At 45.1% G+C, this 24,912-nt stretch overlaps 1 protein-coding gene across 2 annotated transcripts in view; it reads left to right on the top strand.

The window, feature by feature from the left end:
• The window catches only part of LOC122795602 (sialin-like), a 925,743-nt gene that overhangs the window by 553,274 nt on the left and 347,557 nt on the right, over positions 1-24,912 (top strand). For both annotated transcript variants that reach the window (XM_044063877.1, XM_044063869.1), the window contains one exon: positions 673-760. In XM_044063877.1, the coding sequence (XP_043919812.1) occupies positions 673-760 (88 nt within the window). The remainder of the gene's footprint in view (positions 1-672; positions 761-24,912) is intronic.

The following is a 24,912-nucleotide window of genomic DNA, read 5'->3' as shown; positions in this document are numbered from 1 at the left end:
ACATAAGTGCCAAACCTGACTGCTTTGTCAGAGATGCTGGGTAAGCGAAATGGTGTAACTGGGGAAATGATCTTTTTGATCTGTGATACACAATCGGAACTGCCTAGACATAGTAAGGCCTTGCTGAGTCCAATTATGGTGTCTGCTAAAAAAGCAATTGCTAGAAAATGGAAATCGGTCTAAACCAACTTTACTAGAAGCAGTGAATATAGTAACAGAGATAAAACAACTGAAATTGGGATCTTTAGAAAAGGGAAGGAGCAAACTACATAGGAAAAATGGAATAGTGGGAACATTATATGCAGAGGAGGACCAAGGTTTAAAAGAAGGCAGGATTTGAATGAGCTATGTAATACTTAATTGACAATGACTGGATATATTATAAGTGATATGTAATACTTGCAACTACAGTTGTCTCAATGGGGTCTGTGATGCATGATGTTTGCAAGTAAAATTGTATTAATGTGGTTTGTTTTTCATTTATACAAATGTAAGATTGCCTATGTAATACATGCTGATTTAATAAAGATGTTTATAATTTAAAAAAGAATCTCAGTCTGGGAGAGGGCAGACATGGACTAGCTGAAAATGACAATACCAAAATGGGACTTAGCTTTCAAAATACGTCTTTGCAGTGCTAATTGATAAATTCTGCATCTGGTTTATTTTTAGGGTGTAACCTTCCCTGCAATGCATGCAATGTGGTCTTCTTGGGCACCTCCATTAGAACGAAGCAAGCTGCTTACCATTTCATATGCGGGTAAGGTTTAGAAATCATTTTTGTTTCATTGCTATATTTCTGTACTCTGGAGTTCAGTGCACATCTCAGATGTACACATCTTTCTTTAATCATATATGCGAGATGGACTTTTCTGATCTCTAATAGACTGCATCTCTTTACAGAGGTTTAATTTGCAGGGGCTATGTCATGCTTAGGCTGTTCAGTAGTCAAGGTAGTAGAGAATCTGTGTCAAAAGACCTTCAAATTCTGGTACTACAAGGACTTAAAATGCATACCTTCAAGCCAAACAAGGCTAAGGTACATCAGGTACAGACAGTAATAGGTCAAACTCATGAGGACTGGCGGCGTTTTGAAACTGAGATACACAAGAACAAGAAACATTGGTAATAAAATGCTGAATATATAAGGTGCATAAGTATTCTTTCTGAAAAAAGACTTAGAAATGCTTTGGAGAGACTTTATGTAGAATTTAATCAACCTAACTTGATGAAGGATCATAAAATATGATGGGACTTGAGACCTTTTCTTTTAATTTTAAAGAAATCCAAGAATATTTGGAGTAGGCATATGGCAGTTTACTATGTGGTAAGATGGCAATTTATAGGAGTTAAAATCTTGACTGTGATCAGGCTGGACAGCAGCTGCCTAGAGCTGAGAGTTGAAAGAGTTAATGAGAAAATCTTTTTCAGTTGTATAAGAAAAGGAGCTTTTTGCATTTCTTATTCAGATAGCCATTTTCTGTCAGTTAATGTACTTAATATTGCAGTATTAAGTGCCACAATTATCACCACAATTAAGTTACATCGCACTGTGTGGTATGCTTTTAAACTGTTGCCTTAAGCAAGACAAGATACCCCACCAAGTAATTGAGTTGAGCATAAGCTTTAACGAGCTGACTGCTATGCACAGCCTGTCCGTTATGTGGGGAACTAAGCTGTCCTTGTCTACCTTCATCATTTTAGTAAAAAGCAGTAATTCAGCCCTTGGTTTGATTTTTAGGGTTTTTTTTGGTGGCCTTGTGTAGTAGATAACTGTTGGGATAATTTCTTCTCATAGTCCCACCTTGCGAGATTTCTGAATTTTCTGTAATTGTTATGGGTGCATTGCTGCCATGTGCTGTGGTGTTTTATATCAGGCTAAGGCAGACCACTAAACCCATGACCAATCAGTTTTCTTCTTTTTTTTTTCTCCTGATAGTCTCAGCTTGTATCTGGAGCCTAATGTTTCTTCTGTATAGTTCACTTCATTGCCTGAAAAGCTAGAATTTTCATGGTGTTCTGTTTTAAGCAGATTGCAAGGCAGAATCCACGAAGGCATTGTGTCCTCTTCCTGGAACTGGCCAGACAGTCCAGTGCACAGGAGATGAGAAAAGCTTGAGAGAATAATGGTTAGGAGAATGCCCAATGCAAGGACCAGCAAGATGATTTCTCACAGAGTTCTGGGCTTGTGGCATGAAGAGATTAAAAAGGGAAGGGGGACAGATGCTATACATTGGTTATGTCCTCTTCTTGGTAGGTTTGCCCACAAGGCAGATGTTCTTTGTGTTTCTCTGTTGCAGTCATCACATTTGGGTTATTTGCTTGCAGCAGCCCTCAGTCTACCTGATTATAAAAGTCTTGGGTCCTGCGTTGATTGCTGTCTCATCTTCCGTGACGTCAGGTAGTCTGGGGTATAAAACATGCAGCTGACGCTATTACATCAGTCTTTTTTGCCGTGCGGTGCCCAAAACAGGAGCAGTTCGGAAGTGCCGGTCGGCAGACTCCTGAAATTTTCATTTTCGAGTTTCAGAACCGAAGTCTTCAACTAAAGCCAAGTACCCCATTGGGGAAACTTTTTCTTGCTCTAAACCGATGTCAGTAAAAGTCAATAATTGTATTTCTTGTGGAAAGCAAATACCTCATAAAGATTTTCATTCCTACTGTATTCCTTGCCTAGGCCCTGACCACGACGTACCTCGCTGTCGGTTTTGTGCCTTATTTAAACCATGAACTATTCGTCGTCGGTACATTTTAGCTTCTAAATATTATGGTACTCTGTTCAATTATCCAGATATGTCTTTGCTAAGCCACCTGACTACCGACATTCTGAAAAAACGCAAAGATAAAGATAGAGACAGGCCACCTAGGTCCTAAGCTGCCGACAACGCTTCTCCTAAGCTAGTCGCCAATTCGCCGGTACTCAGTGAGGTGCTTTCACAGCCCCTGATACCCGTTACTTCAGATTCACAGGCCTCTACTGAGACCCATTTGGAGTCCGGTATGTCGCGAGATGCTTCAACTGTGGAACCTGTGGATGTCTGTACTTTGCATGGGTCTGGAGCTGCTGTGCAGGCACCGGCTTCTGATGGTGTAGTCAGGCCTACTGACTTGCATATTAAACAGACGCCATCTTCTTCTAGGCCTGAAACTCGAACCATGCCTAGGAAACTGACACCCAGACCGCATGGTCAGGCCTCTATGCTTAAAAAACAAATTATAAGAATGGCTGAAGACCTTGTTACTTTAATCAGGGGCAGCCAACCTTCCCCCTCTAAGAGACCTAGGACTGAATTTGCTTATGATACTTCTGACCAGGATTCTGAAATTTCTGTCTCCTCTGATGACCAGGATTTACCCTTATATACCTCTGAGGATTCTGATGCAGAGGACTGTATTCCCTCTGCTTCTCCCCCAGAAGATTTTTCTTTTGGTGAAACCTTGCATACTCTTAGGGAGCATTTTCATTGGGAAAGCCAGGATTACTCTGATTCTAAAAAAAAGATTTGGAGATTTCTTACTCCTGCCCCAACACAGGCCTTTACCTATCCCTCCTGTGCTGGACATTGTTGACTATGCCTTTTTTGGAATATAGCTTGGCCCCTGACTCTTTACCGCCTGCTCCCAGAAAACCTGATAGATATTACAGGGTTCCTGATTCTCACAAGTTCCTTTTTAAAAATCCTACTGCGGATCCTGAGACCATTTCACAGGGCCCTAAGGGCATTAAGGCTACTACTGCCAAAAATCCTATCCCCTCTGATAGAGATTCCAGGGCCCTGGATAGAAGGGGTACGGAGGTATACACCTCTGCTACCTTGGCCATCAGGGCCTTAAATTGCCAGTTTCATATGTTAAAGTATCAGCAACATATTATTGCACTGCTTAAACAGAAAATGATGTTGATTCCTGATTGTGCTGAAAATAAGGATTTACAGGATTTAATGCATTCTGCTAAACAGGTTGGAAAACATACTTTGCAATGTGGCTTTGATTCACTAGAGGCATCTTGCAGGGCTGCTGTCACCGGGTCTGTACTTAGAGGGCATGCTTGGCTGAAGGAGCAATCTTTGCCATATCATGTTAAAACTAAATTGCTGGATGTTTCCTTAAATCAGGACCACCTGTTTGACGACAAAGCAGAAGTTCTTAAAAAGATGGGGGAGAAAGCTAAATCTATGCAAACTGTTAAAGATGTCTTACAAGTGCACCCTCCTAGATTTAGTAGGCATTGGCCCTCAAAAAATTGGTCCTTTCCTGCCTCTTCCAGGCCTTCTCAGTTCAAACCCAGAACCAGCAGAACACCAAGGCTTCAGTCCCAGGGTACGCACAGGACTAAGCAGTGGGGGGCTCCCACTTCCAAATCAGGGAGTAGTAAGACTCCCCCCTATGGTAAGCTGCCTTAATGACTTATCTTTAAAACTTCCAAGCACTTCTCAACTGGTTGCTCCTTTAAGGGGAAAGATTGCTCTGCAAGCAAAAAACTGGAAACTCATTACCCAGGACAAATGGGTTTTAAACATAGTTTCCCAAGGATACAGATTTCACTTCCACACATTACCAACTCCAAACGGTTGGCCAGATCTACCCCCAAATCAGTGGGCAGAGGCTCAAAAGCAAGTATTCTCTCTCTTAAGATTAAAGGCTATTCAGACTGTTCCAGAAGAGGAAAAGGGACAAGGTTTCTACTCGAGACTTTTCCTGGTACCCAGAAAAGACAACTCATGGCGTCCTGTCCTGGACCTGTCTATCCTAAACACCTTTTTGGTGATTACAAAATTCAAGATGCTAACTCTTCACCAGTTGCTTCCCATTATAGGCAAAGATGCCTGGTTGGCAACACTGGATTTAAAGGAAGCCTAGCTGCACATCCCAATCAGGGAATCTTGCAGAAAATACCTACACTTCAAAGCAGGCTGCATCCACTATCAGTTCTCTGCACTGCCCTTTGGCTTATCTACTGCGCCCAGGGTATTCACAAAATGCCTAGCTCTAGTCATTGCATTTTGCAGGCAAAGAAATATTCAAATATACCCATACCTGGACGATTGTCTAATTCAGGCAGAAAGCCAGGACATACTTCTGAATCATCTGGCATTTGTACAAAAGGTGTTAACTTGTCTGGGGTACACCATAAACGAAAAGAAATCACATCTGGTACCCTATCAACAAATTATATTCCCGGGAGCAAGGATGAACACAATTTCCCAGATGGCTTTCCTCACGCACGAAAAACAAATTCATTTGACAACTTACTTCAAACTAGTGGCACAAAAACCCTGCTATCTGCAAGGCAAATATTGCAAGCCTTGGGGTTAATGGCCTTGTGCATTCTACTAATTCCATATGCAAGACTGCATATGAGGAAACTACAGTGGTATCTAAAAAGCCTATGGTGTCAATATTCCCAGGATCTAGAAGCAATGATTCCTATCATACCTTGCCTATGGCTAGAATTCCTTTGGTAGGCAGAGGCCTGCCAGCAAAACAAGAGACTACCACCCTGCCGCTCAAACCCTAACAACAGACACATCAGACTGTGCATGGGGGACTCTCCTGGCAGGGAAGTGCATTCAGGGCAAATGGAACCCAAGTCAAATGCACCTGCATATCAATCAAAAAGAAATGTTAGCTGTACAGAATGCTCTGACAGCCTTCAAGGACCACATTCTTCCAGGACAATTAATGGTAAAGACGGACAACACCACTGTTATGTGGTACATAAACAAACAGAGGGTTACCCATTTTTATCCCCTCTGCAGACTAGCCATGTCTCTGTGGAACACAGCCTTGAGCTACCAAGTGCATCTACAGGCTCAATTCCTGCCAAGAAAACTAAATACACTGGCAGACGAACTAAGCAGAAATCTCACGGACCCACACAAATGGAAACTGGAACCAAAGATTTTCAACATGTTGATCAACAAATGGGGGATCCCAGACATAGACTTGTTTGCTTCCCCCCAGAACTACCAATTGGACAAATTCTACACAAGGACTCCCCACAAACAAGCTTGGAAAGTGGATGCTCTTTCCTTCAGTTGGAAAAATCTATCAGTTTTGACTTTCCTCCTCTGCCTCTCCTCTCCAAAGTACTACTAAAGATCAAACAGGACAAACCAAGGATGATACTGATTGCACCAGACTGGCCACACCAGCACTGGTACCCCCTCTTGCGCAGTGTGTCCCAGCTGGCCCCATGGCACCTACCTCAGTCTCCTACTCTGCTGTCTCAGCAGGAGAGCCAGATTATGCACCCCCAGATTCAAACCCTGAACCTGGCAGCCTGGCTAATTACCTAATTTCTCCGTTACCATCCCTCAGTAAACAAGTATTGGATGTCATCTTGGAGGCAAGGAGGCCTAGTACTAGAAAATCTTATGCTGAAAAATGGAAACGATTCTGCGCCTGGAACCAAACTCAAGGGATGGCCACAGCAGCGCCCAATTTACCTCAAATTCTTCAATACTTAACTGAGTGAGATGCTTGACAAAGGGCTTTCCTTTTCCTCCATCAAAATTCATGCCTCGGCCATTACAGCTCATTACAACACAGAACCATCCCTCTTTTCTCACCCACTGCTCGAGCAGTTCTTCAAAGGGGCCAAAAACTACCCAGGAGAGCCCCAACTCCAGCCTGGGACCTTAATTTTGTATCGGAAAAACTCACTCTTCCCCCTTTTGAGCCAGCTGCAACTGCAGAGTTAAAATTCCTTTCTTGGAAAACCGCTTTCCTTTTACCAATCACTTCAACAAGAAGGGTATCTGAATTACAGGCCCTTATGGCAGTGGAGCCTTTTGTCATCTTTCATGTGGACAGGGTGTTCCTCAGGACCAATCCCTCTTTCATGCCCAAGTTGGTATCCAGTGTGGCTCTTAATCAGTCCATTAATTTGCCAACCTTCTATTCCAATCCACAGAACAAAGGGGAACGGATACTGCACTTCTTAGATGTGCACAGACAACTTAGATTTTACTTGGACAGGACTAAACCTCAAAGGAAGTCTGAACAACTGCTGGTGGCATTTGCTGCAGGGGCAGAGGGGAAGGCTATTTCAAAGCAAACCATTTCTAAATGGATAGGCCATTGCATTCATTTCTGCTATATGTACCATGGAAAACCTATCCCACAGGGGATTAGACCCCATTCTACCTGGGCTGCATCTACCTCTACAGCCTTTCTTAGAGGTGTCCCTACAAGAGATATCCTATAAGCTGCTACCTGGAGTTCTGTACATACTTTCACCAAGCATTACCATTTGCCAATTTTCTCTAAGTCCAGAGCTGGTTTTGCCACTGCAATCTTGCAGGGCCTTATAGTTGCTCCTAATGCTATCTAAATTCCTCCTCCCATCCTTAGCTTTGGGAATCTACCCAAATGTGATGACTGCAACAGTGAAACACGAAGAACATAGTACAGTTGTGTACACTTACCATAAATGTAGATGTTCGAGTGTATTCACTGTTGCAGTCCTAGATGTCCTTCAAGGATGCATCTGCAGTCATAACATATGGGTTGCCAGGCAGCCCTCGGTCGGCCGGATTCCAAAGTCTGGGTCTGGCCTCGCAGATTGGGTATAAAGCATCAGCCACGCCATTTTCCTCAGTCGGTCGGTCAGATCCATTGAATTCAGCTAGGGACTCTTTCGCCTCAGCCGATGTCAGACAAAGTAAATAATTGTTTAACTGGAAACAAATACCTCATTGCCTTCCTTGCTTAGGCCCAGACCACAACGTATCGTCCTGTTTAGCCTGAACTCTTAGACGCCGGTGAGTTTGCAGAGGAATTTTTGGAGCTTTTGCTTATAAAATGCCGGAAACTCGAAACAGAGTCCTCGGAAATTCTTCTGAAACCATTCTTCCGACCACTGAGGCCGAGGCCCCGCTGAATCGGCTACAGAACTTCCTACCGAACCAGTGTTCAGGAAATGTCCGACACCATACCTTTGGACATTTCTACTCCTGCAGCTTCCATGTCCATTAAGGCCTTCTGTAAGGCTGCCAGACTATCTAAAGCTTTGCCTCCAAAACTACCTCTCAGAGGCCAGATCCTCAGCCTTGCTGAGGACCTTAATTAAGGGCTCACAACCTCACCCAGACAGGGCCTCCCACCCTCCTCCGGACAAAGGCCCAGGACTGACCCATCTGATCCACACTCTTCAGATGATTCCTATGAGCCTCCTGAAGAGTTTTCATTTGGTGAGACTCTGCACTCCATGAGAGAGCATTTTCAATGGCAAGGTCAGGATTTCTCTGATTTTTTGCACCTCAACATAGGCCCTTAGCTATACCTCCTGTTCTGAATGTGATGATGTGTACAATGATGTCCTGATACTCTCCTCCAGCCCCCTACAGGGTTTCTCATTTCCATCTCTGCAGACCCAGAAACTATTTCTCAGGCTCTACCCTCTGAAGGTCAGAGCTTAGAGATGGGGAAAAGAAGGTGTATACTTCTGCAGCTCTTGTCAGGGCATTAAACTGTCAATTTCATATGATACAGTACCAAGAGTATTTGTTAGATGAACTGAATAAGAAACTTTCTTCTCCTGAAACAGGTTAGTAATCATTTTTTAATGTGGCTATGATGCACTGAAGGAACAATCTTTGCCAGACCATGTTAAAGCTAAACTCCTGGATGCTCCAATGGAGAAACAAAATTTATTTGGCTCCTCTGCTCAGGAGATTTTAAGATTTCCTACAAGTACAACCACCGGTAGATTCAGCAGAAACTGGCCTACTAAGAATTGGTCCTTTCCAGACTTCGGACAGAGCCAGAGAGGCAGGAAAGTGGCAGCCTGCCAACCAGAGAAGTAGTGCAACAGCAACAACAACTACCACTACACCAGGGCAGGCTCAATGACAAAACTGGCATTATATTACAAAAGGATACATGGACATTGCAAATAATAGACAAAGGATACAGGTTCCATTTCCACATTTTGCCAAAAGGAATGCCAAACCTGCCACCAAATCAAAGGGCAGAGGCTTTAAGACAGATCAACAATCTAATTCAGATAAAGGCTATAGAAAAGGTACCACATTCAGAACAAGGCCAAGGATTTTACTCCAGATTGTTCCTTGTACCAAGAAAAGAAAATCAATGGAGACCCATTCTACCTGTCCGCACTGAACACTTATCTCATTGTGCCAAAATTCAAGATGCTGACCCTACAGCAACTTCTTCCCATGCTGGGCAAGGAGTCTTGGCGGGTGACTCTAGATCTCAAGGAGGCATACCTGCACGTCCCTATTCGACCAAGTTGCAGAAGACACCTCAGATTTCTTGCAGGATCAGAGCATTATCAATTCTCAGCATTGCCCTTTGGCTTATCTACTGCGCCCAGAGTATTCACGAAATGCCTGGCATCAGTAATTGCACACTGCAGACTACAGGGAATTCAAATTTACCCATACCTGGACAACTGCCTAATTCAAGCGGACAACAAGACAAATTTGTTAAAGGACTTGGCCTATGCCATACACCTGCTACAGACCTTGGGGTACACAGTCAACATCCAAAAGTCAAGGCTAGTACCATCCCAAAGGATAACCTTCTTGGGTGCAGATCTGGACACAACCACCCAGATGGCCTTTCTCACAGAAGAAAACAAAACAACTTCCAGATTACTTCATGACTCTGACAAGACATACTCAGCTTACTGCAAGGAAAATCCTGCAGGCCCTGGTTACATGGCATCCTGCATAATTCTGATACCACATGCCAGGCTGCATATGAGGAAATTACAATGGTACCTAAGGAGTGTATGGTCTCAACACAGTCACAGTTTAGAAACCATGATACCAATCATTCCATGCCTTCAAAAGGAATTCCTGTGGTGGGCTCAGGCCTGCCAGTCCAACAGAGGTTGCCTTTCAACAAACCAAAACCAAGGCAGACCATCACCACGGACTCAGACCGAGGATGGGGAGCACACATGGAGGGAAAATGTATCCAAGGCCTATGGTCTCAGGACAGCTAAGCATGCACATAAACCAAAAGGAAATGCTGGCAGTGAGGCATGCAATCCAGGCCTTCAAACCCTTCCTCCAACAAGGCCACCTGTTAATAAGGACAGACAACACCACGGTCATGTGGTACATAAACAAGCAGGGAGGCACACACTCTTACCCTCTATGCCGGATGGCTATGAATCTGTGGGAACTATGCCTGAATCTCAATATCCAACTACCGTCCCAATTCGTGCCAGGAAAAGAAAATACACTGGCGGACAGCTTAAGCAGAACAATCATGGATGCACACGAATGGATGCTGCACCCAGACATCTTCCAGCTCATAGCAAAGACATGGGGAATGCCGGAGATAGATCTGTTCGCCTCCCCACTCAACCATCAACTGAAGACATTCTGCACAAGGACATACCACCCACAAGCTTGGAGGGTGGACTCTCTCTCTTTCAGATGGAAAACCCTAACAGTATATGCCTTCCCACCTCTCCCATTGATGTACAAGATTCTACTGAAGATCAGGGAGGAACAGCCAAGAGTGATACTAATAGCTCCAGACTGGCCAAGGCAGCACTGGTATCCGTTATTGAGAAGCATGTCTCAGGCAAAATCATGGCCTCTTCCCCCTATGGCCGCTTCTTCTGACGCAGAACAATTTCAAGACCCTGCATCCCAACTTGAAAACACTGCAGCTAACTGCCTGGAAAATTCCTTAAATACCAATCCAATCGTTTTATCTCAGAGGGTGAAGGACATTATCTTGGAAGCTCGCAGACCTTCCACAAGGAAGACATACTCCGCTAAATGGAAGAGATTTCTCATTTGGACCACATCAAAAGGTTCAGATGTCACAGTGGCAAACAACACATATTCTAGAATACTTGGCAGAATTGTTCCACAATGGACTGTCCTATTCTTCCAGTAAGATTCATGCTTCAGCAATTTCAGCAGAATACAATGTGGATCCACCTATCTTCTCGCACCCTCTACTCAGACAATTTCTGAGAGGGATCAAAAATATTAAACCTCCAAGAAGACCCCCTCTACCTGCTTGGGATCTCAACTTTGTGCTGGAGAAACTGACGCTCCCTCCTTTTGAACCAGCAGCATCGGCGGATCTACAGTTTCTGTCTTGGAAGACTGCATTCCTTCTGGCAATCACTTCAGCAAGAAGAGTCTCTGAGTTACAAGCATTGATGGCAGTGCAGCCATTTCTTATTTTCCACCAGGACAGAGTTTCTCTAAGAACCAATCCTACCTTTATGCCAAAGGTGGTATCTAGGGTATCCTTGAACCAAGCTAACCACCTGCCTTCCCTAATCCACAGAATAGAGGGGAAAAACTTTTGCACACCCTGGATATACACAGACAACTACACTACTACTTGGACAGAACAAAGACTAGCAGAAAAACTGACCAACTATTTGTAGCATATGCTCCTGGGGTGCAAGGAAGAGCAATTTCCAAACAGACAATCTCAAAATGGATAGGAAATTGCACTCGATTTTGCTACTCCTTTCATGGAAAGACAGTTCCTGAAAACATCAGGCCTCACTCCACAAGGGCCACGGCCACCACTACAGCCTTCCTACGGTGGCTACCAAGGACATTTTAGAAGCTGCTACTTGGAGCTCCATGCATACATTTGCCAAGCATTACAATCTACCTTTATACTCCAGATCCAGAGCAGGGTTTGCTACTGCAGTCCTGCAAGGGATCTTAACTACACCATCCTTTTCTTAGTACCTCCTCCCCCAGATTGGCTATGGTATTCTACCCATATGTTATGACTGCAGATGCTTCCTTGAAGGACATAGTACAGTTTTGTACCTACCATAAATGTAGATGTCTGATAGGTATGCATCTGCAGTCAGGATTACCCTCCCTCCTACCCCTCTGTGGTATTCCTAGGGTGCTTACCCTCTTAGCTAGCTGGGGGAATCTATTATGGTGTATTTGTTTGTTTATACTTGTATCTAATTTTGCAAATGTTTGGAACTTTTCTGCATTTATCCAAATTTAGCCTTCCTAGAGGGCTCCTGGCATCTGGGGCAAGAAAAACTGAGGAAAATGGCGTTGGCTGATGCTTTTATACCCCAGACGCTCTGACGTCGGGGAAAGTGCGACATCAGCCGAGGCCAGACCCAGACTATGGAATCCGGCCGACCGAGGGGCTGCCTGACGCAGGACAACCCATATGTTATGATTGCAGATGCATACCTATCGGACATCTACATTTATGGTAGGTACAAAACTGTACTTTACCATTCCTCCAGCCCCCTGACTTCTTTTGGCTATACCTCTTTTCTCCTCTACTATACTTAAAAGCTTTTTGGTGTATTTGCTTTTTTGTTGGAGGTATAACCTTGTATATTTATATTTAATTTCTTCCCATTAAGGGGGGCACCTGACATCTGGGGCAAGAAAAACTGATGTAATGGCGTAGGCTGCATGCTTTATATCCCTGACTACCTGATGTCATGGAAGATGAGACAGCAACCAATGCAGGACCCAAGACTTTGATAATCAGGCTGAGTGAGGGCTACTGCAAGCAGATAACCCAACTGTGATGACTGCTACAGTGAATACACTCGAACATCTACATTTATGGTAAGTGTACACATCTGTCATTTTTATGCTACTTTCACATAGCGAGCTCCACCTCAAATAAACAAAAAGTCAAGCTTACATCTGTTATCAGCTGATGAGGAGAAGGTTACACAAACTGATCGCTGGGTAGCAGCTTGGGGGAGGAGTGCTCTGGGATATCCACTCCATGTTAGGATATCTATAGCATGCCCAGTTCTGATCTGCTCACTTGAAATGTCCCTCATGTTGGTATACAGTGGTTCAGTTATTGCTTTAGGGATCAAAGAAACGTCAGTGCAGTCTTTTGTTCCTCAAGTAGTGCACAACCTGCTGACTAGGGTGTAGAAGATACCTACAGATTCTCCTTCACCATTTACATCCAGTGAAATGGTCCAGATGTTAGACATATACCGAATGCTTGACAGTTGATGGAGGTTATACTCATGGGTGTGAAAACATTCCCTTAATGACTCTCTCACCACTAGCTGTTTGCTTCTTGCTACTCCATGCCACCTTTTTCATGGACTTTCTCGACAGTTGTTGCTTGTCCCCTTGAAAGCCTGATGGGCCTAGGATGCCCTATGTAGAGCTTGGTTTATGTAAGCATTTACTTTACCACTGGTACCCTTTGAAGGGGATGTTGAAGGCTTTGATTTTAATGTTTGTTAGATAGACAAGGATAATGAGACATCCTATCTGTACAGCTGTCATCCTGATGACTCTTCAGATAGACTTAGTAGCTTATGAAGCACATAGTGGATTGATTAGTAACTTGTCGGTCTTCTCCCCTGAAACTATTTTTTTAGTATCTATCCAAGAAAGAGCCTTGCCTCCATCTCTATTTTGAGTGTATCCTGAAGCACACCACCTAAGCTGTCTGGAAGCATATGGATTCTTCTCCCTGTGCTCTCGCAAATGCAGATGCCCTCTGTTATCCCCCAGTGGAGTGGAGACATCCTTGGACAGATTCTCTGCGATCTCTTCAGTCTAGCAAAGTACCTTTATTTTGTACTGCCTGATAATCAGTTAGAAGTTTTTGATAGGGTTGGTAAGAGGGTGATTTCTTCTGTCACTGTTGGATTTGGTCCTTTAGCTCTTTGTTGCACTTCTGCTTGTTCTAGTTATCCATAGTGGACCTGGCACTGGAAAGGCTGGTAGACCTCCATGAGTTACGGGTAAAGGAGGGCCTAGAAAAAAAGTGTATATGGCTTCTACTGTGGGCTTCCCTGTGAATCACTGTATCTGATGTTATCCATATCACTATTCCTCACGTTTGGGTCTTTGATCGGACATTGGATCTGAGCCAGCAACTTTACAGACAGCTTCTAGGCTCCAGCTCCTCCCACTCCCATGATCCCATGCTGCCCTTTAACCACTCAGATCTCATTTGCCGTGCTGAGCATCAGACATGGATTCTTGTGCTCGAGTTCCTGTTGGATTAATTAGTGTTATTTTCAACAATATTCTTCTAGTTTGGGTTTTCTAGTATTAGTTTCTTGCTAGAGATTATTTTTTTCTGTATTTGTAGTGGTAGTTAGTCCCTCCCCTCCCATTTTATATTCTTGTTGTTGTTTGTGTTTTTGGCGCCCTTTTTCTAGTGGCTGTTTATTTTTGTTTAACGTGTAGTTTTTTGCTATAGATTAGAGTTGTGCTAGATTAGTTTTAGTGCCTGTAATAGTGTAGTTGGTTTGTGTTTTGTTTTGTTTTTTTCTGGTTCTGACCTCAGCTTGTTTCTTTGGTCTTGCGTTAATGTGTACCTTTGGCTTAGTTTGCTTCCAACATGTCCGACAAACCTGTTTGTTTTAAAAGGTGCTCCTCGTGATAGGAAGATGCCCGTGTCCGATTCGCATGAGGAGTGCCTTTATTATGTGGGCGCTGACCACTCAGAGGTTGAATGCGACATTTGCACTGCATTCAACCCCCAAGGCCTAGGTCGAGCGCTGAAACAAACTCCTTCTGAAAGGGTTGTCTCAAGGGGGTGATCCCTTGACTCTGTCCCCTGCCAAGTCTGGACCCTCAGAGCACAAAAGGAAGGCCCCTCTGCCTATGGGGTCCACCTCCTCAAAGGTGAGGCTGGCTGATCCTAGTGCCTCGGATTTAACCCCAGCCTCGGCTCAGTCAGATCTGATGCCCTCGGATCCTAAGATCTGCGACTCTCATTAATCCGGGGTTCCTGTCAGAGGCCCACTGATCCAAGGTCATGGGAATCCACTCCCAGATCCAAGGTCTCAGGTTTGAGGCCTTCGGATCCAGTTGAATCCAGACCAGCCATGGATCCGACTTCCTCGGATCTGAGCCATGTGGGATTCAAGTGCTCAGATCCTACTTTGTCAGCAGATCCAAAGACATCAGATCTGGGATCAGTGTTGGATCCCACTGTTGTTGAGGATTCCCCCTCGGGTACTGGCTTGGGGCCCTCGCTTTCCGCCTCTAAGCACAGGTCTCGTTGTTTAGAAGGGAGGTCCTCTGGATCTAGACACCCATCTCTGGCTAGGTGGTTCACCTCCTCTATGTCCTCCAGGAGTTTACTCCCTTGCGATGTGAACAGGAAGATGAGGCCCTTTCTCAAGGCTCAGATTGAGTTAGGGCTTATGGCATCCCCTGCCCATCTGGCCAAGGGCCCATCTCCTACCCCTTGTTGACTTCTCCTCATCTGACCAGGTTGGTTTCAGACTTTCTGGCCCTGGATTGCACAAGGAGGGAGACTGGGACCCCCAGAGACCTTTCTGTCCTTCCCTCTTTTGAGTCCCTGACTGCTTTAACTCTGCCTCCCCCTGGGCAGGTGGAGTCCTGGGCTCAACCAGTTGCCCTAGAGCACTTGGGTGGGGGTTCCGGACCTGATTTCTCAGACCGGTCCCTTCCCCTTGGTACTTCGGCCCTTGACAACTCAGGTCCAGGCCTATTCACAGACCTGGAGGTTCTGGCCTACTATGGTCCTTCTCCCCAGGTGGGCCTTCCTGCTAGGAGTGCAGACAGGGCATCAGGGCATTGTCCAGTCCTTCAGCTTTCCAGGTCGTAAAGAGGACTGTTTCCTCCCAAAGAGTTTCCTCCCCAGCCTTCCAGGGATCATTCCAACCCTCCAAGTGGACCCCACTCATCCTGTCCCAGGTCACCCCTCTCGAACCAGCCTTCAGGTGGGAGCTGCCCCACTTGGGGTCCCCCTCTCTTCTGTATCCTCCGCCGAGCCATTCCTCCAGACCTCAATGAAGGATGGGTCCCCTAGATCTACACTGGGGGATGTCTCCTTTGGGAAAATCGTAGAAATCCTTAAGCTTAAGGGCAGTTGGTTTTTCCTCCCCCTGTCCTCTGAGGAGTCCATCTTTCTGAATGTTTTTGGCATGGGACCCTCTACCTTCTGGGATCGCCCCTGCAGATGAACTTGTTGATATTTTCACCAGTCGGGCATAGAAGGAGCAGGATACTGTGGAGCCTTTTCCCAAACATGCAGACAAATTCCTCGGTCCCCATTCTGACAAGCAGTTCTGGTCAGAAAGTGTGCCAGTCGAGGCAATTGTGGTAGCTGCATGTCTGTCCATCCCCCCAACTGTGAGTCCCAGACAATTGACAGTCATGGAAAGTGAGTTTTCATCTCTGCTACATTCAGTCTAAGGGTGCTTAACTACCTGACACACTTCGCCTGACTTCAGAGGGACCTGGTCAAGGAGTTTACCACGTCCCTTTCTGAGGTACTGCCTTCTGGGGAACTAAGTAAGGTGTCCCCCAAACTATCCACACTTTCTTCCCTGGCTAATTCATTGATGAGGCTGATTGCCAGTGCAATGGAAGGGGCCTCTTGAGCAGCCAGCACAGGCATCACTGTTTGGCATCATGCCTGGCTACTCCTTTGCAGATTTGTCAAGTCCTTTAAGTTGTCTTTCAACAACGCCCCTTTGATGGTTCTACCCTTTTTGGCCCTTTGGTCAAAGAGACTCTCATCTGCCATGAGCAGGAAGGCAAGACCTTGTTGTCTGTGGGAATCAAGATCCCTCCCTCAATGCTCCTTTTCTAAGATGCAGTAAGGGGCCAGGAAAATGTGGTTTTGCAAGTTGCAGTCTGTCTTCCAGGATAATCAAGATGAGCCCTCCTCCAGAGGATGGGGGAGAGGGCTCAACGGCAGATGCTGCCCCAGGGACAGAGGAGATCCGCAAAATCAGGGCTCTAGGGAACCCTTCTCTGAGAAGCCCCAACAGCACTCCTGAAGCACTGTCTGACTGTCCTGCCCTGGATGTAGTCTGGGGACATTTGTCTTTGCACCCTTTGGCCTGGGCAAGTATAATAAATGATCATTGGGTGCTAAACATAATTTCCAGTGGTTATTCTGTTCCCTTTTCTTAGTTTCCTCCTCCAGTCAAAAGATTCTTTCCCAAAGCACCACCCCATCAGAGGGAGCTAGCACTGGAAGAAGTGCTCAAGCTTCTTTGGAAGAGAGCCATCCAAGAGGTCCCCCAGAACATCGAGAATCCGGAAATTATTCTCGATTCTTTGGTGCCAAAGAAGATGGGGGACCTGTATCCAATTCTGGACCTCAGCAAACTCAATCTCTCTGTGAAGAAGTACAAGTTCCGGATGGTCACTGTCCAGTCCTTTGTGCCTCTGTTGCACAAGGACAATTGAACATACTCCAAAGAACTAGCTTTTGTACTATCATGTAAAAATAGACAGGTGCTCCAGGAGACATCTCCAATTTCGAGTAGAGGCCAGTCACTACCAGTTCAGGCCCCTGCCCTTTGGTCTTACCACAGCCCCTCTGGTTTTCACCAAGTGCATGGCAGAGGCCCCAGCTCACCTAAGACTGCAGGGATTCCAGGTGGTTCCATACTTCAACGATTGGCTCCTCACAGCTCCCATGAAGCATTGTCTGGACACTGTCTCTCAGTACTTACTCCAGCTATTCAACCAGTTAGGTATTACAGTGAAACTTCACAAATTGAACCTGATTCCATCCCAAAATCTGGAATTGGACGCCGTGTCAGAGATTGCAGCTCTCCCTCTCTGCCGGGTACACCTCATCAGATCTCATGTTCATTGTCTTCTCTATCTGTCTCATCCCCAGCCCCACCTTATTCTCAGGGCCTTAGGGTCCATGGCAGTGGCGATCTATCTAGTGCCATCATCCAGGTTCTACATGAGGGTTCTGCAGTAGACTCTAGAGGTTCATTGGTCCTCCCTAAGACTCATCCTATGATAACTCCGATCTGCCTCACACCAGTGTGTAGGAATCATCTCCTTTGGTGGATCCCGTCTCCCGACCTCCTAGCAGGCAGACCATTCTCTCTTCCTCTCCCAATGCCAGAATGACTGCAGATGCTTCCCTGTTGCGGTGGGGGCATATTTTCAGGGAAAGACAGTCTAAGGCATGTGGTCCAAAGCAGAGACCAAACTGCATCTCAACGTCCTGAAGATGGAAGGCAGTCCTCCTCATGTTGCAACATGAGGCAGTCCTCCTCACGATGCAACCCTTGCAAGACTGCCTCCTTCTGGGTACTATTGCAGTTCATGTGGATACAATGGCTGTTGTGGGGTACATCAACAAGCAAGGGGGCACCCAATTGTATCTGCTTCGTCAGGAGGCCATGAGAGTGTGGGAATGGGCGATGTCTTTGGGGCGCTTTCTCATACAATGCATATTCCCGGAGAGTCCAACGTACTCTCAGACAAACTCAGCAGGGCAGTTCTGAGTCCTCATGAGTGGTCCTTGAATCCTTCGGTGGTAAAAGAGATCTTTCTTCATTGGGGTGAGCCGAGCTGTAATCTGTTACTTCACCTCTCAACCACAAATGCAGCCGGTAATTCGCCCTGATTTCCCCTAACGGGAAGTCCCCCAAGGACACTGTGGTTCATGGTTGTCCCCCGGGTCTCCTTTATGCATATCCTCCCTTGCCTGTCATTCCAAGAGTATTTCAGAAAGCCCATTACCTCAAGGCCACCTTGATCCTCTTTGCCCCCATTTTGGTCTGAGTAGGTGTGGTTCCCCCTTCTGCGGTCTCATTTGAAGTACCCTCCTTGAGTACTAGATGCCATTCCAGATCTAATTTCCCATCCCTCTCAGCTTCTGATTCCCAACCTACAGACACTTCATCTGATGGCATTTTTTGTCCACTTCCAGTAATCCTGAATCAGCCCAGGCTACAGCTAACTTCTATATTAAGATCATGGCCTCTCACTAGGAAACATTTATGCCAGTAAGTGGAAATGGTTTTCTATTTGGGCTAAGCAGTGCAGTCTTGACCCTGCTTCAGCTTCCATTCTTCAGATGTCTTGCTCTTTCTTTTTTCTTTGCTGTGTTTCAGGGACAGAGCTAGCTTCTTGACTATCAAAGGTGCAGTTGGAAGCTTTTCCAACTTCCATGTTTATGGTAGAAACTTGCTTTCTCCTCTCCCCTTGACTTCAAAGCTTTTTTTAAAAGGGATTTTTCTTCTCCGACCTCCTGTCAGGGATCCTTCCCCTCCTTGGTACCTTTCTTTTTTTTGCTGCCAACCTCTAGAGTGACTGAGAGTCCATTTGAGCCTGCTGCCACACATGTGATATCAAATTCTTGTCATGGAGAGACAGCTTTTCTAGTAGCCATATAACTTCAGGCTAAAAGAGTTTCAAAATTGCAGGCTCTTTCTATCAAACTGCAACTTTCCTGGTTTTTCTTCATAAAGACAGAGTGGCCCTTTTGAACTAACCTCTTTGTTCATAGGTTCATGGGTTCATACTAGGCTATATCTGCCCTAGGGCATTTATAAGCCTAGCCAGAGTGTGTTTGGCTTTGCCACCCATTTTAAATTAATTTTGCTATGCCTTTTTTGAGGGTTAGTATACTGTGCCTCCTGTCTAACAGTGACACAGAAGTGATAGCCAGGGTAACCTCTAATGCGATCTCCCCATCCACTCATCAAGATTCCTCTTGAAGAGAGTCAATGTGGGACTCTCTGCTTAACCCTGGACTGGGATTTTTATTCCAGAGTGAAGGGAGCCTCTGGGTTATGAATCTGTCCCTCCAGCATGTCCTATTTGACTTTCAGTGCTGAGGTTTCTGAAGTCTCCGGAAAGCATATGCCTTCTTTAGATGGGATTTGGATTTTCTGAGGTGCAGCATGTCCATTAATTCCAGGTTGGACATGGCTTTATACTGCCAGGGTAACAGATCGCCTCTGAGCAGGCGTGTATGCCACTGAGTAGAGCTTCGGAGTTTTCTTTGAACCGGGAAGCATATGGCATCTGTTTGAGCCCTTTGATCCCTCTTTTGGTGAGGTACTTTTAGGGTCTCTTTCCAGTTGCTGCAGGTGTCTGGTAAGGTACATCCTAAAAAGGGGCATTAGCTAACTCAATTATGGGCCTGATGAGGGATGAGTATAGAGGCTGCGTGATGACCTCCCCTGATCTAGATGTGAATCCCTTCATGATTAAGTGGGCTATATAAAATGTTTTTCTAACCACTTTTCTAACCATGTGGGTTCTGTCCTTGAGCCAGTTTGCAACCCATCTAGTGACATAGGGGTTTATATTTAAGCTGGTGAGCTTATCTATAATGCCCCAGTGGGAGTATTGTATCAAGGCTTTTATCGCGAGGTCCAGGTAGGCTGTGTGGGACCACCTTCCCTCGGTCAGTAATGGCCTTGGTGACTGTTTCAAAGAAATGAACAGGTTTCTTAAGAGGCAGGATCTGCCCTTAACAAAAGCCAAACTGGGTAGGATCCAGTGTGCTGTAGGTCCCACAATATCTTTATTTATGAGGTCCATGATGATCCTGTCCATAGCTTTGCAGACCAAGCTAGTCAGGCTGGATAGTTTCCAGGATCCATTGAGGCACCACCTTTGTGGAGAGGGACCACTGTTGGCTGTCTGCATGCCACCTCTTTTGGGTACATATCCTGTAGTAAGGCTAAGATTGAACAGTAGTTTTATGTTTGGGTTTAGCTCTTCTTGGAGTTCATGTAGGACAGCAGTCTCGGGACAATCATCTGGTCCCATTGTATACCTGTGATTTTTGCCTAAGGTTGCCAGCAGAAGCAGAATCCCCTGAACCAGTCAATCCCAATTGCCAGTCTTCTTCCCAAATTTTGCTGGATAAAGGGGAATATCTCTTGCATAACGCTTGGGATGTGCATAAGACTATTCCGTTTCTGCTTTGCAAATTGGACAAAGAGATTTCCGCGAGATCTGACCAGCTGTTTGCTTGGCATTCTCTCTTAACAGGAAGGGTCAGGTGGTGTCCAAAATAAACCATCTCTCCTGGATTTTGACATGCATTTCCTTTGCTTATTCATCCAAAGGTTTGTACTTACCAGGTCCAGTCAGAGCTCACTCCACTAGCTCAATGGCTACATCAACTGCCTGTCTTGCCTGTCATTCTGTAGATGACATTTGTGCGGCAGCCATCTGGTCTTTTTACACTTTTGTTGTTTATTACAAACTTGACATTGTCTCCAGGAAACAGGGCTTTATTCCCAGCTCCATAGTCTGGCATGTAGCCTTCCAATGAGGCCACCCAGGATTTAGGGTAGCTGGGGACTCTTGGACCCAAGAGTGAGGAACAGTGACATGGATAACATCGAGGATAGTGTTATGTACTTCATAACTTGGCATCTGTGTTATCCCATGTCACTTTTCATCACTATCCCTCCCTCTGTCCCGCGGGTCCGCATGATCTAGAGGATATGGAGATGTCCTATATTGTGGTCAGGGTCTTCCTTAGCTGCTTTCTAGCTTAGGGCAGACTCTATCTGAGGGGTTAGAGGGGCGGCAGGGGATCAATGAGGAACAGGAGGAGCTCTGAGCCTGGGAAGCTGTAAAGTTGCCACCCTCGAATCCGATGTTGGATACAAGACCACAAAGCGTGATGAAATAAAGACATAGAATCAACACAAAATGCCAAGTCCACTTATAGGTAAGTACATAACTCTTTATTTTTGTTGTATTCATTTTGGCTTTCTCAGACCCCCACATGATCATGAAGGCACATTAACATATTGGCCCATTTATTCCCCTTCTGCTCCCAGCATCATTTAAAACACTGGTGTTATATGTAAAGAACAAGATATTTGCTCCCTGCAATCTTCCAGTGGGGTTAAAAGAAAGTTTTGTATACTCTAACACATCTTTCTTTTTGACCAGAAAGCGATGCTTAATGCCTGATTTGTTAGACTGTGCACAGGCATTCCTTGGTGTGTTTGGTTTTCTTTTCAACACCAACATTACCCCCTCCTGCACATCAGGTAGGTGAATTAGCATTGACTGCTTACTGTATTCCTTCCTGGGAGCTGCTTTTGTTACAACTAAGTCTTCAGGCAAGGTTTCTGCCGGGAGCACAGAACTCCTTAGCAGATGTGTTAAGCAGACAAATCATGGATCCCCACGAGTGGAAACTGGATCTTCATGTATTTCAGAAATTGACAGTGTCCTGGGGAACTCCAGACATAGATCTGTTAAACTTCTCCACTAAACCACCAGCTGCCAAAGTTTTGCACCTAAGAGGTTTCATCCCACAGCTTGGAAAGTGGATGCTCTTTCTTTCAGTTGGAAAAATCTTCATGTGTATGCCTTTCCACCTCTGCCTCTCCTCTCAAAGGTACTTCTGAAGGTCAGACAGGACAAGCCAAGGATGATTTTGATAGCTCCAGATTGGCCTCGACAGCACTGGTATCCATTACTGAGAAGTCTAGTACCTAAAAGCTCCATGGCCTTTGCCTTTGATTCCACATCTGTTGTCCCAGGAGGACAGCCATCTGCTCAATGTCAAACTTCACTCTCTTCACCTAACAGCCTGGCATATTCTGTTTTAAACCATAGAGGGTCTCAACTTCCACAACAAGTTTTGAATGTGATTTTGGAAGCTAGAAGGCCTAGTACAAGGAAAGTGTACGCAGATAAATGGAAGAGATTTTTGTTTTGGAGTGCAGCTAAGGATTTGGATGTTTCGGAGCCTGATTTAAGTGTGGCTCTTCAATATCTTACTGAGTTATTGGACAAGGTTTGTCCTTCTCTTCTATTAAGATTCATGCTGCAGCAATTTCAGCTCACTATGACTGTGACCCACCATTGTTTTCTCATCCTTTGTTCAAGCAATTTCTTAGAGGGGCAAAGAATATAAGACCCCAATAAGAGCTCCTACTCCTGCTTGGGATCTCAATTTTGTGTTGGAGAAACTCACTCTACAACCTTTTGAGCCTGCAGCTACTGCTGAGTTGAAATATTTGTCATGGAAAACTGCTTTTTTGTTGGCCATTACCTCTGCAAGGAGGATTTCTGAATTGCAGGCCCTTATGGCAGTTGAGCCTTTCTTAATTTTTCATAAGGACAGGGTATCTTTACGTACTAATCCTTCCTTTATGCCTAAAGTGGTTTCTAGTGTGGCTTTAAACCAAACTATTCATTTGCCTACTTTTTATGCAAATCCCCAAAATAAAGGGGAAAAGATTTTGCACACTTTAGATGTACACAGGCAGTTGCGATATTATTTGGACAGAACTAAAGGGTTCAGACAATCTCAGCAGTTATTGGTTTCTTTTGCTTTGTGCTCTCAGGGCAAGCCGTGTCAAAACAAACTATTTCTAAGTGGATTGGATTTTGCATTGCTTTCTGTTATTCCCATCATGGCAAAGAGATTCCAGCTGGGATTAGGCCTCATTCCACTAGGGCTACTGCCACTTCAACAGCTTTTTGAGGGGGGTGGCAACTAAGGATATTTTGGAGGCAGCCACTTGGAGTTCAGTGCATACCTTTTCTAGGCATTACCACCTTCCACTGTACTCTAGATCCAGGGCTGGTTTTGCCACTGCTGTGTTGCAGGGCATTTTGGCAGCTCCTGCTTCTATATAATTTAGCCATCCTCCCTTACCTCTGCTTTGGGATTCTACCCAAGTGTTAGGACTGCAGCAATGTGAGATGAAGAACATAGTACAGTTTTGTACCTACCATAAATGTAGATACTCTAAGATCCACATTGCTGCAGTCCAATTTACCCTCCCTCCTTCCCCTCTGTAGTTTGAGGTGGTTGTGTGGGTTGAGTTATCCATCTGAGGTATATTGTGTATATTGTATATATATTGTGTGTATTGTACATATTTTTGGTATTAGGCTGGTTGGTTGTTTAGTTGTTGTTGTTGGGTTTGGACCTTTCTTTTTAGGGTCTTCTGACATCTGGGGCAAGAAAAGACTGAGGATATGGCGTCGGTCATGCGCATTTGTACCCTGACGTTCTGATGTCAGTCAAATGCGCCTTGACCGACGTCAGCCTTATACTCTGATATTCGGGCCGACCGAGGGACAGCGGACTACCCAAGTGTTAGGACTGCAGCAATGTGGATCTTCGAACATCTACATTTATGGTAGGTACAAAACTGTACTTTTTCCCCTAATGGGAAGTCCCCCAAGGACACTGTGGTTCATGGTTGTCCCCCGGGTCTCCTTTATGCATATCCTCCCTTGCCTGTCATTCCAAGAGTATTTCAGAAAGCCCATTACCTCAAGGCCACCTTGATCCTCTTTGCCCCCATTTTGGTCTGAGTAGGTGTGGTTCCACCTTCTGCGGTCTCATTTGAAGTACCCTCCTTGAGTACTAGATGCCATTCCAGATCTAATTTCCCATCCCTCTCAGCTTCTGATTCCCAACCTACAGACACTTCATCTGATGGCATTTTTGTCCACTTCCAGTAATCCTGAATCAGCCCAGGCTACCTTCTTCTATTAAGATCATGGCCTCTCACTAGAAACATTTATGCCAGTAAGTGGAAATGGTTTTCTATTTGGGCTAAGCAGTGCAGTCTTGACCCTGCTTCAGCTTCCATTTCAGATGTCTTGCTCTTCTTTTCTTTGCTGTTTCAGGACGGAGCTAGCTTCTTGACTATCAAGGTGCAGTTGGAAGCTTTTTCCAACTTCCATGTTTGCGAGAAACTTGCTTTCTCCTCTCACTTGACTAAAGCTTTTTTAAAAGGGATTTTTCTGCTCTGACCTCCTGTCAGGGATCCTTCCCCTCCTTGGTACCTTTCTTTTTTGCTGCAACCTCTCGTACAGAGTCCATTTGAGCCTGCTGCCACATGTGATATCAAATTCTTGTCATGGAAGACAGCTTTTCTAGTAGCCATAACTTCAGCTAAAAGAGTTTCAAAATTGCAGGCTCTTTCTATCAAACTGCCTTTCCTGGTTTTTCATAAAGACAGAGTGGCCCTTTGAACTAACCCTTTGTTCATAGGTTCATACTAGGCTATCTGCCCTAGGGCATTTATAAGCCTAGCCAGAGAGTGTTTGGCTTTCGCCACCCATTTTAAATTAATTTTGCTATGCCTTTTTTGAGGTTAGTATACTGTGCCTCTGTCTAACAGTGACACAGAAGTGATAGCCGGGGTAAACCTACGATCTCCCATCCACTCATCAA

The sequence above is a fragment of the Protopterus annectens genome, chromosome 1.part0 (assembly GCF_019279795.1).
Source record: "Protopterus annectens isolate FY-2018-M chromosome 1.part0, PAN1.0, whole genome shotgun sequence".
Classification (NCBI taxonomy): domain Eukaryota; kingdom Metazoa; phylum Chordata; order Ceratodontiformes; family Protopteridae; genus Protopterus; species Protopterus annectens.
Note: the sequence above shows the minus strand (reverse complement) of the source record. Positions and strands in the feature narration are given on the sequence as shown.